General features: G+C 35.3%; 1 protein-coding gene across 17 annotated transcripts in view; it reads left to right on the top strand.

The window, feature by feature from the left end:
- Nucleotides 1-13,150, top strand: part of Eya1 (EYA transcriptional coactivator and phosphatase 1) — a 331,367-nt gene that overhangs the window by 232,395 nt on the left and 85,822 nt on the right. For all 17 annotated transcript variants that reach the window (XM_045143934.1, XM_045143933.1, XM_045143931.1 and 14 more), the window contains 2 exons: nt 1,561-1,643; nt 2,040-2,226. In XM_045143934.1, coding sequence (XP_044999869.1) covers nt 1,561-1,643; nt 2,040-2,226 — 270 coding nt within the window. The remainder of the gene's footprint in view (nt 1-1,560; nt 1,644-2,039; nt 2,227-13,150) is intronic.

Below are 13,150 nucleotides of genomic sequence, written 5' to 3'. Positions count from 1 at the left end.
ATTTGTCACTTATCTCACCCATTTGTCACAAAATTTTAATTTTTAAAAAGCTGGTTTTTATGTCAGAAGCAACACAGTTTCTGAGCAGAAAATGTGGAAGCTTGCATTGGATTTATGGACCTGAAATGACCATCAGTTAAAACCTTCATCTATCACCGAGACATCCGTGCTCTTTAAAATTGTTATGCTTTCAAAAGTATTCTATTTTATTTATTTATTTGAGAGAGAGAGAGAGGCAAATAGAGAAAGAATGGGTGCACCAAGGACTTTATCTGCAAACTAACTCTAGATGCATGTGCCACCTTGTGCATCTGGCTCACATGGGTCCTGGGAAACAAAACTTACGTTCTTTGACTTTGCAAGCAAAGTGCCTTAATCACTATGCCATCTCTCCAGCCCTAATTTTTTTTAATTTTACTTTTTAATTGTTTATTTGAGAGAGAAAAGAGGCAGATAGAGAATGGGTAAAAATATTTTAAAATAAGACCTTTAAAATGTTTTTGCTGTTTTACTTTATACTTTTATAAACAAATATGAAAAAGTTTTCCCATATTAAAACATCAGTGACAGTTCTGCATTTCATTTTAGGAATAGCATTTTTTTAAGGATTCAGGAGTGCAGTCTGTGTTTTGTTGTTAGAAATAATTGTGAAGAACATCTTTACCCACTATTCCTCAGAATAAGCTCTTTTTTTCCCTAGAGTAAATTCCTGCACTACATGGTACACAAAATTTCTCCGTCATAAAATGACACAATAAAAAGGCTGTGCCTGTTTAAATTCCCCTTTTGCACTATTTATTATATTTTTAAATATAATTGCTACTTTCCTATTTTATATTTTCAGAAATATTTGCCTGTTAGAACATCAAAAATTGTGTGTCTCTGTTTGACACAGCTTAACAGTAGCATAGTAAATAATGCGAGGAAAGAATTTGTATTTGCTTTTATGTTGTGTGGGCTCAGTACCTATCTGGTTGTTGAATATTATGGACAGCTAACAAAACAGTGTTGCCTGTGACAGAATATATAATAGATAAAAATTCCTCCTTGGGGAATTTTTACTGTGCTAAACTCTATAAGTAATGACATTCATTCTTCTGTGAAATAAGACCGTCAGTGGCCCATTGTAATGACCATACAAATAAGTTCTTGGAACCAATAACAAGCCAGTTTTGAGATAGCTGGACCCTTAAAGATCACCTAGTGTGATCTTTACTTTTATATCTTGTATATCCCATGTAAAGATCAGAGAAGCCTTAGGGTATTTTGCAAACTGAAATGGAAAACACAGCAGCTAGTCTTTTTACACAAATATATAATTTTGATCTTAGTTTATACAAGTTATTCATGTACTCAGAAATTTAAACTTCTTTACTCTTTAATCATTTGTAACATGGTAAAATTGAAATAGTCAACCATATAATATAGTTTTGTCCATGACAATGGATTGCAGTGATGAAGACAAACCGAGCTCCCGCTCTGCCTTACCCAACTCTATGTTCTATGGTCGCAGAGTCCTGCATAGCTGAGTAAGCTGTATTTCTTCTCACTCTGTTTTAGGTAGCAGTTTTACAACATCATCAGGATTATATACAGGAAATAATTCACTCACAAATTCCTCTGGATTTAACAGTTCACAGCAGGTAATTTAAAATGCCAATTTAACTTCTGAAATGTTTTTAAATACAACATGATTTTATTATATAAAGGAACGTCTATTTATATTAAGCTGTAAGTGAGAACTTTCTTAAGCTGTTTAATAGATTTTTTTTTCTTTAAACAATCTCTTTACCAGCCTTTTATGGTGAGTTGTGTGGTTTTCCAATAGATTTCATTTTACTAGTACTGTGCATTCAATAGATAAAGAATGTATATAATATTCCATAAAACCTGTTTGCAAGTCTGAGCCCATGAGTGAACATGACTTGGTTGTTTGAGTTAATAGAAGTCCCATGAAGGCAAACATGTATGATTGTACTTTGAGCATAAGAAATTAGCAATATTTTGATAGGCTATTTCTGTATGCTTTAATTTGGTAGGACTATCCGTCTTATCCCAGCTTTGGCCAGGGTCAGTATGCACAGTATTATAACAGCTCACCATATCCAGCACACTATATGACAAGCAGTAACACCAGCCCATCGACGCCCTCTACCAACGCCACGTACCAGCTCCAAGAGCCACCATCTGGCATTACGAGTCAAGCAGTTACTGACCCCACAGCAGGTAATTACGTGCATTTTATTAGTCTTGTGGGCTATATTTCTGATGTTTAAATACAATTTTCTAGTCACATGTTCATGCAGTGGGTTACTTTGTTTTGGTAAAGACTAAGTAGAATAGCATGGCCATGGCATTACCTTTATTGCTTATTTTTTATTTGATTGAATATTTTAATCTACAGAATGTAATCCTAAAAGAGATTTTATATTTTTGAAAGAGAGATGAGAAATTTATTTGGAAATATGTTAAGTTTTAATTATATGTATGTCTTTTAGCCACACAATTAGAAATAATTATCTACAGTTATAAAATATAATTAATTAAAACTATTTTGTTGGCAACACATGTTGAATTTTAAAAAAAAAATTATATCCCCCAAAATTTAATGTTGATGATAATTACATAATTCTTTCATTAAAGCAATGCACTCAGTTTAAAAAAATCAAGTAACACCAAGCAGGGGTTAATTGTGGAAACCAGTGAGTCCCCACTTCTCCCTTTTCCACTCATTTTATGCCGTGACTGTCCCAACTGTGTGTGTGTGTGTGTGTGTGTGTGTGTGTGTGTGCATGCGTGTGTGTGCGTGTGTGTGCATGTGTGCGCACGCACGCACATCTTATACTACCACACATACTTAACAGGTTCTTGCAATGAGACCATCTCCATCTCAAGATATTTTCCTATGTTATACCTTTTATACTTCTTTCCTTCCACTGTTCTTTCAGAGGAAAATATAATATTGTGCACTTAGTTTCTGGAATTAGTCTTCTCTCACATGTCTCTATCTTGTCTTGTTCTTCTCACCCCTCTGGCTTACCTTTAAGCAAATGTCATTCTTATTTTCCTGGATTATGTGACCAGCTATTATTCTCCAAAAGTCAAAGTTGCTACCCCTTGTCTATGCTGAGAGCCAGAGCCCACCTTACTGCTACCTCTACAAGCTCGGTTAAATTTGCCTTCCGTGGAAAGACTCACCTCTGTGACGTGACCCTGGCAGGTCAATTCTAGCTGGCTATCCTAAATCATAGAAACAATGTTTTATCTAACAAAATAGATATTGATTTAAATTTTAAGGGTAGACTTATTTTGTAAGTATTATTAGATATCTCTCAAGGTCCATTATCTGTTCTGTTTCTGGCTGTTCTCTATTTACAAATACATGTAGGTATAATGGTTCTAAAGGAGGCAGTTTGTTGCACCATCCTTAAGTTCATCCTCCAAGTAACATCATCATCATCATCATCATTATTATTATTATTATTATTATTATTATTATTATTTTGGTGTTTTTTTTTAATGTAGGATCTCACTCTAGCCCAGGATGACCTGGAATTCACTAGGTAGTCTCAGGGTGGCCTCGAAATCATGGTGATCCCCCTACCTCTGCCTCCCGAGTGCTGGGATTAAGGGCGTGCGCTACCATGCCTGGTTCCAAGTAACTTTAAATGCTTAACTTTCTGCTAAACATTTCAGCTTTAAACATTTTTATGCAAGATTATATTTGTCTTTAGTTTCAAAAGGACTTAACTTGACAGTTTATTCTTTACTCAACTCACATATATACAGACAGTGTTTAAGAAACCAGATATGTATACAGGGTACAGTGGTCTATTTCTATAATTCCAGCATGAGGAAGCTGGAGACAGGAGGATTAGAAGGTCAGGGCTATCCTCAGCTACATAGTAAATGTGAGGCTCATCTGGACCCTATGTCAAAAAAGAAGGGGGAATTAAATATATATGTTTTATTTTGCTTTTAATTAGATTTTGTATTATATCATGTATTTAATCACAATAAAGTAAAGCTTATTATAAATCTGTGGAACTTACTGTGACATTTTTTAGAATGTTCCTGTCCACTTCCATAATCCTCATGGGGAAAGATCATAGCCCATCTCAGCTGAGGGAAGGCTTATGTTTCCATATAGGCTAGCTGAGCCAGGCAAATTTTCCCGAGGTCTAAAAGGAGTTTTGCGACAAGGACATGTGTATGAACGAGAATTAGAAAAACATTTTCAGGATCTATGGAATGATAGTATGAGAAAAAGCGGGGAGCAGAGAACATTTTATTTGTGCAGAGTACAATACACATCAACCTGTGAAGCTTAACACTGTTTCTCAAGTTAAGGATAAGGAGTGCTTTGCATTTGGCCCTGCTAGGAGAGTTGGAAACTTGACATTGTCCTCAGTGAATTTCATTTCTTTATGGGATGCCATGTAAAAGAGTGGGGGGAGTTGGGCACAAAGCCATGCCACATGAGAAATATGACAAAAATTATAATTTTCAAAATATGTGCATAATTTTACGCTAGCAGTGAATATTGTATTATATCTCTTATTAGAAGGTTTGTAGTGACTTAGTTTCTCATTTCAATTTCACTGTTTAATGATTATTGATTAGAATTGGTCTTTCACTGTCTCTCACTAAAATGGATGTGTATAAAGTTTTCTTTTTGGTGTTTCCCAGCCAGAAACGGAAAGTTAACCAAATTTCCATCTTTAAAAAAACAAAGGAATTGCTTTAAAATTTCAGAGGCCTACTCTAGATTTTGTTGTTTTTTACTTTAGCAACAAAACTATGGATTCAGAATAAAGTTTTTTTCTTAACTTGCCTTTCTTATCATTCATATGTAAACCTATAAGCTCATCTTCTTAAAGAAAAAAAAAATAAAATACATAAGCTAACTAAATTAAATAATTAGATGGGATGATTTATTTAATATAAACTTCTTGCTTTTGTTTTGAGATAAAATAAAATGTATTAAAAGCAGTGAATGTCTACATTTATTAAAATAATTTCAAGTGTGTTTTTTTTCTTTTAAATAGTCTGTTGGGTTAATTTCAGCATTCTGTGGTCCAGCAAAGCTACATTCTAGCTATTATCTGCTATTGTATGTTACCAGGCTTTTACCTTTCTGTTTCAAAATATGCATATGATCCTTCTCTGATCTTTCATATCATATTGTTTATTGAGCTATTATTCTAAACATATAGAAGTAAATATCTGTTTTCTTCAGAATAAACATGTAAGGATCCATTTGGTTTTTGTTATTGTGCACTTTTAAAACTACTTGCAGATAGATATCTTTTAGATTTATAATAGATAGCATGCAGTGGTATATGAAAGCATGTACTTCCCTGCGAGTCTTCAGTTAAAAAATTCTCTCAATATATTTGTTATTAAATATTGCAGGGACCCATCAGCCACATTATGATATACAATTTGAGTATATGAAAATTGAATCCCAAATTTTATTTAAAAAATTAAAAATTCAGTTTTAAGTGAGTCATAGGCAATCTAAGTAAAACAAAATTCACATCATATGGAGCTGTGTAAGATTCCATCCACTCTAAGAAATATAATATGATAGTATTTGGTCAGTGAGCAAGAATGTAACTGATTTACTGGATTAGGAAATTCATATCTGCTCTTCAGTTAGCATTACCAGTCTTTCTCTCTGCTCCTAACTGGACCCTATTTTTGTTGTTTCCTGTTGAGTCAAGTATGAATAAAGTTACTGTAGTCATTAGGGTAAAGGTTTCTGTGTATGTGTAAGTTTTTCATTCATTTGGATAGATATTGAGAAGTGTGATTCTGGGTTATATAATAAAACCACAGCAGCTTTAGGAGAAGGGACTGAACTATGCTCTAAGTAAACTACCATGTTGCATTCTCACCAGCAACTTTCTCATTCTTCAAATTCTGGTCAGCATTTGGTGTTGCTGATAGTTTGTATTTTGGTCATTCTAATAGGATATAGCAATGTCTCATTTTAATTTGTCATTCTCCAATGACACGTGGTGTTGAACAACTTTTCATATGCAGTTTCCCATCTGTATATTTTCGTTGAGGAGCCATCTCATCAGACTTGTTGTCTTCTTTTAAATCAGGTTGTTATCTTACTGTTGAGTTTTTTTTTAAATTTTTTTTGGTTTATTTTTATTTATTTATTTGAGAGCAACAGACAGAGAAAGAGGCAGAGAGAGAGAGAGAGAGAGAATGGGCGCACCAGGGCCTCCAGCCACTGCAGACGAATTCCAGACGTGTGCGCCCCCTTATGCATCTGACTAACCTCGAACCGGGGTCCTTAGGCTTCACAGGCAAGCGCTTAACTGCTAAACCATCTGTCCAGCCCCTGTTGAGTTTTTAAAAATATTTTTATTTATTTATGAGAGAGAGAGAGAGGAGGGGAGACAGAGAGGGATACTGAGTATGGGCATGCCAGGGCTTCCAACCACTAAAATCTAACACCTGACACATGTACCACTTTATGCTCTGGCTTTATCTGAGTACTGGGGAATCCAACCCAAGCCATCAGACTTTGCAAGTAAGTACTTTTAACTGCTCAGCCATCTCTTCAGACCTTACTATTGGGTTTTAAAAATTCTTTGTATATTTCAGAAACAAATTCTTTGACACATATGTGTTTTGAAAACACTAAAATATGTTGTCCAGTCTATGAGTTTTGTTTTACTTCTCTTAACTTTTTTTCACAGGGGAGTGTTAATTTTAATTAAATAGAGCTTATCAATGATTTTTCTATGTGTCACATTTTTGATGTTGTGTCTAAAATGTCATTGACAAACCCATAAGAATCTAGACTTTTTCCTATGTTGCTCAGTACGTATTTCATAGATTTGCATTGTACCCTTATGTCTATAATGCACTGAATTAATTTTTGTGCAAGATGTAAAGTCAAGATGTAGAAGTTCTTTTTTGTTGTTGTTTGCTTAATGTATGGATATCCAAATGCTTTAGTGTTGTGTATTAAGAAGGCAGCGTTTTCTCCATTATATTGCATTTTCTTTCCTCAGACAACAGTTGACCATTTTTAGGGGCATCTGCATCCGGGCTCTGAATTTTGCTCTCCTGACCAGTGTATTCTCACTAATGTCATATTGTCATATCACTATAACTTAACAGTAAGTCTGAAGGTCAGAAAAATGCCAGTCTGTGATGTTGTTCTTCTCCAGAACTGTGTTGACAATTGGTAACTTTTCATCGTTCTAGATGAGTCTTAGAATTAGTTTGTCAATGTTCACAGAGTAAATTTCTAGAATTTCTGTTGGAACTAAGTTGAATCTCTAGATGAACTTGGAACAAACTGACAGTTTGATAGTGCTAAAGTTTGCAATCCATGGACAAGTAATATCTCTTGACTTATTCAAATCTTTGATTTCTTCAATCAGAGTTTTAAAACTGTTATTCAGACTTGTCTCTCTCTCACTCCTTGTCCATGCCATGGTCATATAAATAGTGGTATACAAGGAAGCAATCAATTTTCATTTTTTATCTTTAAATCCTTTTATGATAATTTATTAGTTTCAGGGAGTTTTTTCTTTATTTTAGGGGAAGGAGAGGGATTCTTTTATATTTTCTACATAGAAAATTGTCACTTTTGAACAAAGGTAGTTTCTTTCTCACTCATCTGTACATCTTTGGTTTTGGCTTTTCTTTTTTTTTTAATTTAATTTATTAGTTTTCATTTCAGTGAATACAGGCAGTTTGGTACCATTATTTAGGCTCATCTGTGATCTACCCCCTCCCATTAGACCCTCCTTGTTAATGAAAATGGGTCGTGCATTGTGGAGTTAGCCCCCAGTTATTAGTATGATAAATGTCTTTGCAAATCATGACCCAACATGTAACTCTGACATTCTTCCCGCCCCCTCTTCCGCAAGATTTCCCTGAGCCATGTTGGGTTCATTTTTGGTCTGCTTCAGTGCTGAGGTGTTGGGGGCCTCTGAGGCTCTGGCTCTCTGATTTGGTAGGAGTTGATTTTTCTCTGCGTTGGTCTCCTTCCCCTTTGCGCTGGTATCCGGTTCACAGGAAAACATCACCCATGCTTATTTCGCCAGTTGTCCTTAGTTTCAGGCTTTTCTTTGTGCATGAGTGAGACCTTCCAGTACAGTGTCAGTGTGTGTTGGGCGGGGAGGGGGGGGGGGGCGCGGGGGCATGTCCTTTCCTTACTGCATTAGCTGGGTCTTACAATACATTGTCAGGAAGAGGGAGGGGGGGACATGTCCTTGTATCCATCAGCTAGACCTTTCAGAGCAGTGTCAGGAGGAGAGGGGGGGTACATGTCCCTTTCTTATTTTATGAGCTAGACCTTCCAGTGTAGTGGCAGTTCAGGGAGGGGAGGGCATGTCCTTTTCTAGCCTCAGTCTCAGGGAGAAAGCATTTAGCTCCTCACTGTTCAGGTATGAGATCATTGTAGGATGTTTTAGATGGCTTTCATTAACTTAAAGAATTTTCCTTTATTCTCAGTTTGTCATGAATGCTTCTAAGATTTTTTTCAAATGCATATTCCACATCTTTTCACTTGTTCATAATTTTTTCTTTTCCAGCCTATTGGTGTAATAGATTACATTGATTTCACTCTCCAAGTTGAACCAGCCTTACATACCTAAGATAAATCACCCTTGGTCATGATGTGCAATCCTTTCTATATAATTTTGGACTTGGTTTGCTAATATTTTCCTGAGTAGCTTCAAATCTATATTCATGAGAGATACTTGTGTATAGTTTTTATATCCTGTGATGTTCTCATCTGGTTTTAGTATTAGTGTAATGCTGGCCTCATTGCCTAACTGGAAAATAGTCCACTGCTTCTATTTTCTTGAAACGTGTGAAGAATTCAAGTCATTTGTTCATTAAATATTTGGAGGAATTCACTAGTGAACTCATCTGAGTCTAGTTACATCTGCTTGGGAAGGTTACTATCAGCTTAATTTATTTAATAGACCTGAGGTTTTATCTAGCTATCCTTGTGTGAGTCTCCCAAGGAAATGGCCCATTTAATCTAATCTAGTTTGTAAGCATCACATTGTTCATGATATTCTTTGAGACACATAATCCACACTGGCCCTTGATTCATGAGCCTTTACTTAGCTTCCTAAAGGCTAGGACCATAGGTGAGCTCCTAACTCATAGTACTTTTTTTTCAATTTTTTTTTTTTTTGGTTTTTTTCATAGTACTTTTATTAAATACCTATGGGGCTTCTAGTGATGACTTCTTTTGACTTATAATATTAACAACTTATGTACCTTCTGTTTTCATTATGGCTAGTCTGACAAGTGATTAAATTGCTAATTGATCTTGTTTATAAATCCAATTTCATTTATTTTCACTTTATTTGTTTTTAATTTCATTGACTTTGCTTACTTTCAGGTGTTTTTTTTTTTTTTTGCTTACTTTTGATTTTTCTCTCCTATTTTCTAGTTAAGACTGAAACTTTGAATTGATTACAGTTCTCTTCTTTTTTGTACATGTATGTATGTGTGATGCACATGCATATTCATGTGGGGGTATGCATGTGTATGCACATATATGTAAAGGCCAGGATACAATTTTGAGTATAATCCTCAGAAATATCATCTACTTCCTCTAAGATAAACTCTTATTGGCCTGGAGTTCACACATTAGGCTAGACTGGCTAGTCAGCAAGCTCCATGGATCTGCCTGTCTCTGCCTCCCCCAGACTGAGATTACACACGTGCACGTTCATACCTGCATTAATATGGGTCCTGGGAATCCAGCTCACAGCTTCAGGCTTTCATAGCACTTCACTGACTGGGCTACTACCTCTGCCATTCTTTTGTAAAATAAGCATTCACATTCAGTGCTTTAAGTTCCCCCTCTCAGTGCTATTTGTTTTTTTTTTTTTGTTTTGTTTTTTCCACTTAATTTACTTCAAAATCTTTTTTCTTAATTGTCATTCCCAGCAAAACCCCCTATTTAGTACAGCATATATTTATGCAAGAAGACAAATCTTAGAATTTTGTCCACATCAGTAAATATATATACAGTATATATGACTAGTCTAAAATCACTCAATTAAATAGCTTTCTATCATTAAAGATTGTATTTAGGTTTTATGAAGAACAGCATTCATGGTAAGCTAAAATCCCACTATTTGTAATAGAAAAAAAATGTATCACAATGCTTTATACCTTTGTTCAATCTTAGACTATAAGACAGTGTCAAAATTTAACCCATGAATATCTTAAGTTTTAAATGATGGCTTGAATTCATTTTTAAAATCTTCCTTGGCAATGCAATATTTTCTTCAATATTCTAAATTCAGAGCCATAGGGTCAAAAGAAATTTTAGGGTATTTTTCTTTTATGCTAATATCCAAGCTAAAATTCTACCTCCTGTCCTGATTATTATATCATGTACTGAGCTCTTAAACCAATATAACCAAATACATGTTTTCAAAACAAGTGACAAAAGAATTTAGCGTCTTGAATGTATTTTCATGAAAAAATGTTTTATATGGACTTTTCTCAAAAGAAAACTTTTTTGCCAATCTTTAAAAAATGTTTTTATTCATCTTGTGACTCAAACTATGGACACTTTTTAAAAATACAATTGCTGTCTGTATGTAAATAATTTGGCCCATTTCTCATCCAAAATATCTCTAAATACTTCATAATAACTGTATCAGTTAACATAGCATTAATATAGCATAAAACATATTCAAATGAAATGGCTAGGCTTAGAACTTTATATTCATTATCACATGAACTCTTACAACGCATCCATAGGTAGATTTTATTTGGCCCCATTGTACAGTTTTGCCAATTTTTTGTTTAGTTAACCAGAAGTCAGGATAATTCAGTGTGTCAATTTTAATACATTGGATTCTAAAGGTACAAAGCTTTTTGTCCAATAAACTTGAGGTAGTAAGTTAGCAATTTTGTGGCTATATTCTTAAAAAATGACTGTACCAAAACATTGCATTGTTTTAATACTATAAATTAAATCAGAGAGAGGGAAAGGTGAATGGCAAATGAAACATTTTAGGTTAATGTTAAACAAAGTCCAATTACCTTATTTTTTAAGAATGAGTTTTAGGATGAATATCATAGGAAAATAAATTCTTCAAAGACATTGTTCATGAGACCCACCTTTGCTGTCGCCGACTACATGCAAACAATTTAGTGGCTAAGGTGATGTCCAGGAATCTTGCCAATATTGAGTTTCAAGGGACAGAGGAAAAAATCAGTGTAAGAGGGAATTCAATATGCATGGGAAACCATTTGTTCCCTCTGCTTCTTTGATCCCTGCCAAGGCATAAGAAAGTAGAGCAAAGGACTTGAAAAACGGGACCGTTCTTGTGCAGAGCAGCAGAACTCTGAGCCCTGTGACAGTCTGAAAAACTCAACTGCCAGACACCTTCCCCCTAAATGCTGGAAATTTGGGTCTCAGCTATGGGGCCTAACATGCCTGTGAATGTTGCCGTGGAAATGACCTGCAGGTTTGCATGAGCACGCATCTTGCTGTCAAGTGAACGTTGTGGAAACTCTGCAGTCCATGCTTATTCATTTTCACAGACGCCTGTGGACCTTGGAGAAGTTTGCAATTGGTTCAGCTTCAGGATAAACCATTTCAGTGGAGCACATTGAAGTAACTTTTCTGGAAACATTTGTCGGCAAAACAAATGTTTGTATCTAAAATAGCCAGGCTATTAAGATGTGAGAAACCAAAACAGATGTTTGTTTTGGGTTGTTGGATTTGTTTGTCTTGATGGCATTTGTTTTTGTCTTTTCTGTTTCCCCAGAGGACATAACAGTGTTCCCTTGATGAAACTATTCAATACATGCAAAGAAAGTCCTCTCTTTGTTGCATATTGACAGAAATGTAATGAAAATGATTTGTGTCACCTATGAATTTTGCACTTTGGTTTTAAAGTATGAAAAATTCGGCCTTGTAGCATGTATTTATTTTGTAATTCATTACTAGGTTGTGTAACTTTAACTAGCTCACCAGTAGCTAGGATACCTTACAGAGCCAAAGTACATTTGATCCCAAGATACCATCCTTACTTATATTTAAATGCAATATATAATCAAAAATAACAAATTTCATGTTAGTAAACTAATTGTTAACTCTCTCAAACATCCATTGGTTTAATTGATTCTTTATTTGAAACATTGTAAGGGATTAAGGAACCTACAGAACCAACACAATCAATGTTAACTAGAGATGGTAGGGAAAAGATATACAGATATGTGTTTACCATACTTCTATTTCATTTAATTGGGATTAGATGATTTAGTAGATAGCTTTTTGTATTCTCTTTTTCAGTGCTAGGGATCTGAGGGCTTCCTGCCTGCTAGGCAAATGCTCTGCGACTATGCTAACTCCCAGCCCAGCACACAGGCTTTGGGTTAAGTGTTAAGGTAGAATTGATAGGTTAATGGCTACCATTTTTACACCTAATTTGATATCCAAATTTAAAAGCTTAGTTAATTTTAATGAATATTTTGAAAATTATTAAACATTAATAACACATGTGCATGAGACAAAAATTATAAAGGCATGACAGTGTTTACAGAGAAATGTAAACCTTCCCTGGCCTTCTGTACCCAGCTTCTAGGTTTCTTTCAGCAAATTCAAATCATTCCCAGATACTCCTCCCCTATTCAAGTATGTATATATGTCTTTTTTTTCCCTTTCTCTCTAACACATTAACTGAGCTCTATGTGATATGGACTGTAGCAGACAGCTTCAGGTTCGCTGAGATGAACTTTCAGACCAGACACAGTTATGGAGGAAGGGATTTATTGAAGCTTACAGATCCAGGGGAAGTTCCATAATTGCAGAAGAAGCTGGCCTGCCTTCACAGACCCAATCAAACAGAGAGAGAAGCACAAGCTTAAAGGTCAAAAGCCACAGCACACTTCAGGAACTCCAGCTAGGCACACTTGCATATCTTTAGATTGAAGTCTGAAACCCACCACCACACCTTAAGATCACCCAGTGACATTGCCTCCAGCTGGTGGCTACAGGCAAACTACAAACAAACAACTGAATATATTGGGGGCCATCTATTCTATTCAAACCACCACATGGACAGAGTTGTCTTTCCCCGTGCCCATTGAACAGGTGGGAAAGCCAAGGCAAGGCCACTGCCACCAT

Source organism: Jaculus jaculus, chromosome 2, assembly GCF_020740685.1.
Source record: "Jaculus jaculus isolate mJacJac1 chromosome 2, mJacJac1.mat.Y.cur, whole genome shotgun sequence".
Taxonomy (NCBI): domain Eukaryota; kingdom Metazoa; phylum Chordata; class Mammalia; order Rodentia; family Dipodidae; genus Jaculus; species Jaculus jaculus.
This window is presented reverse-complemented; position numbering and strand designations above follow the sequence as displayed.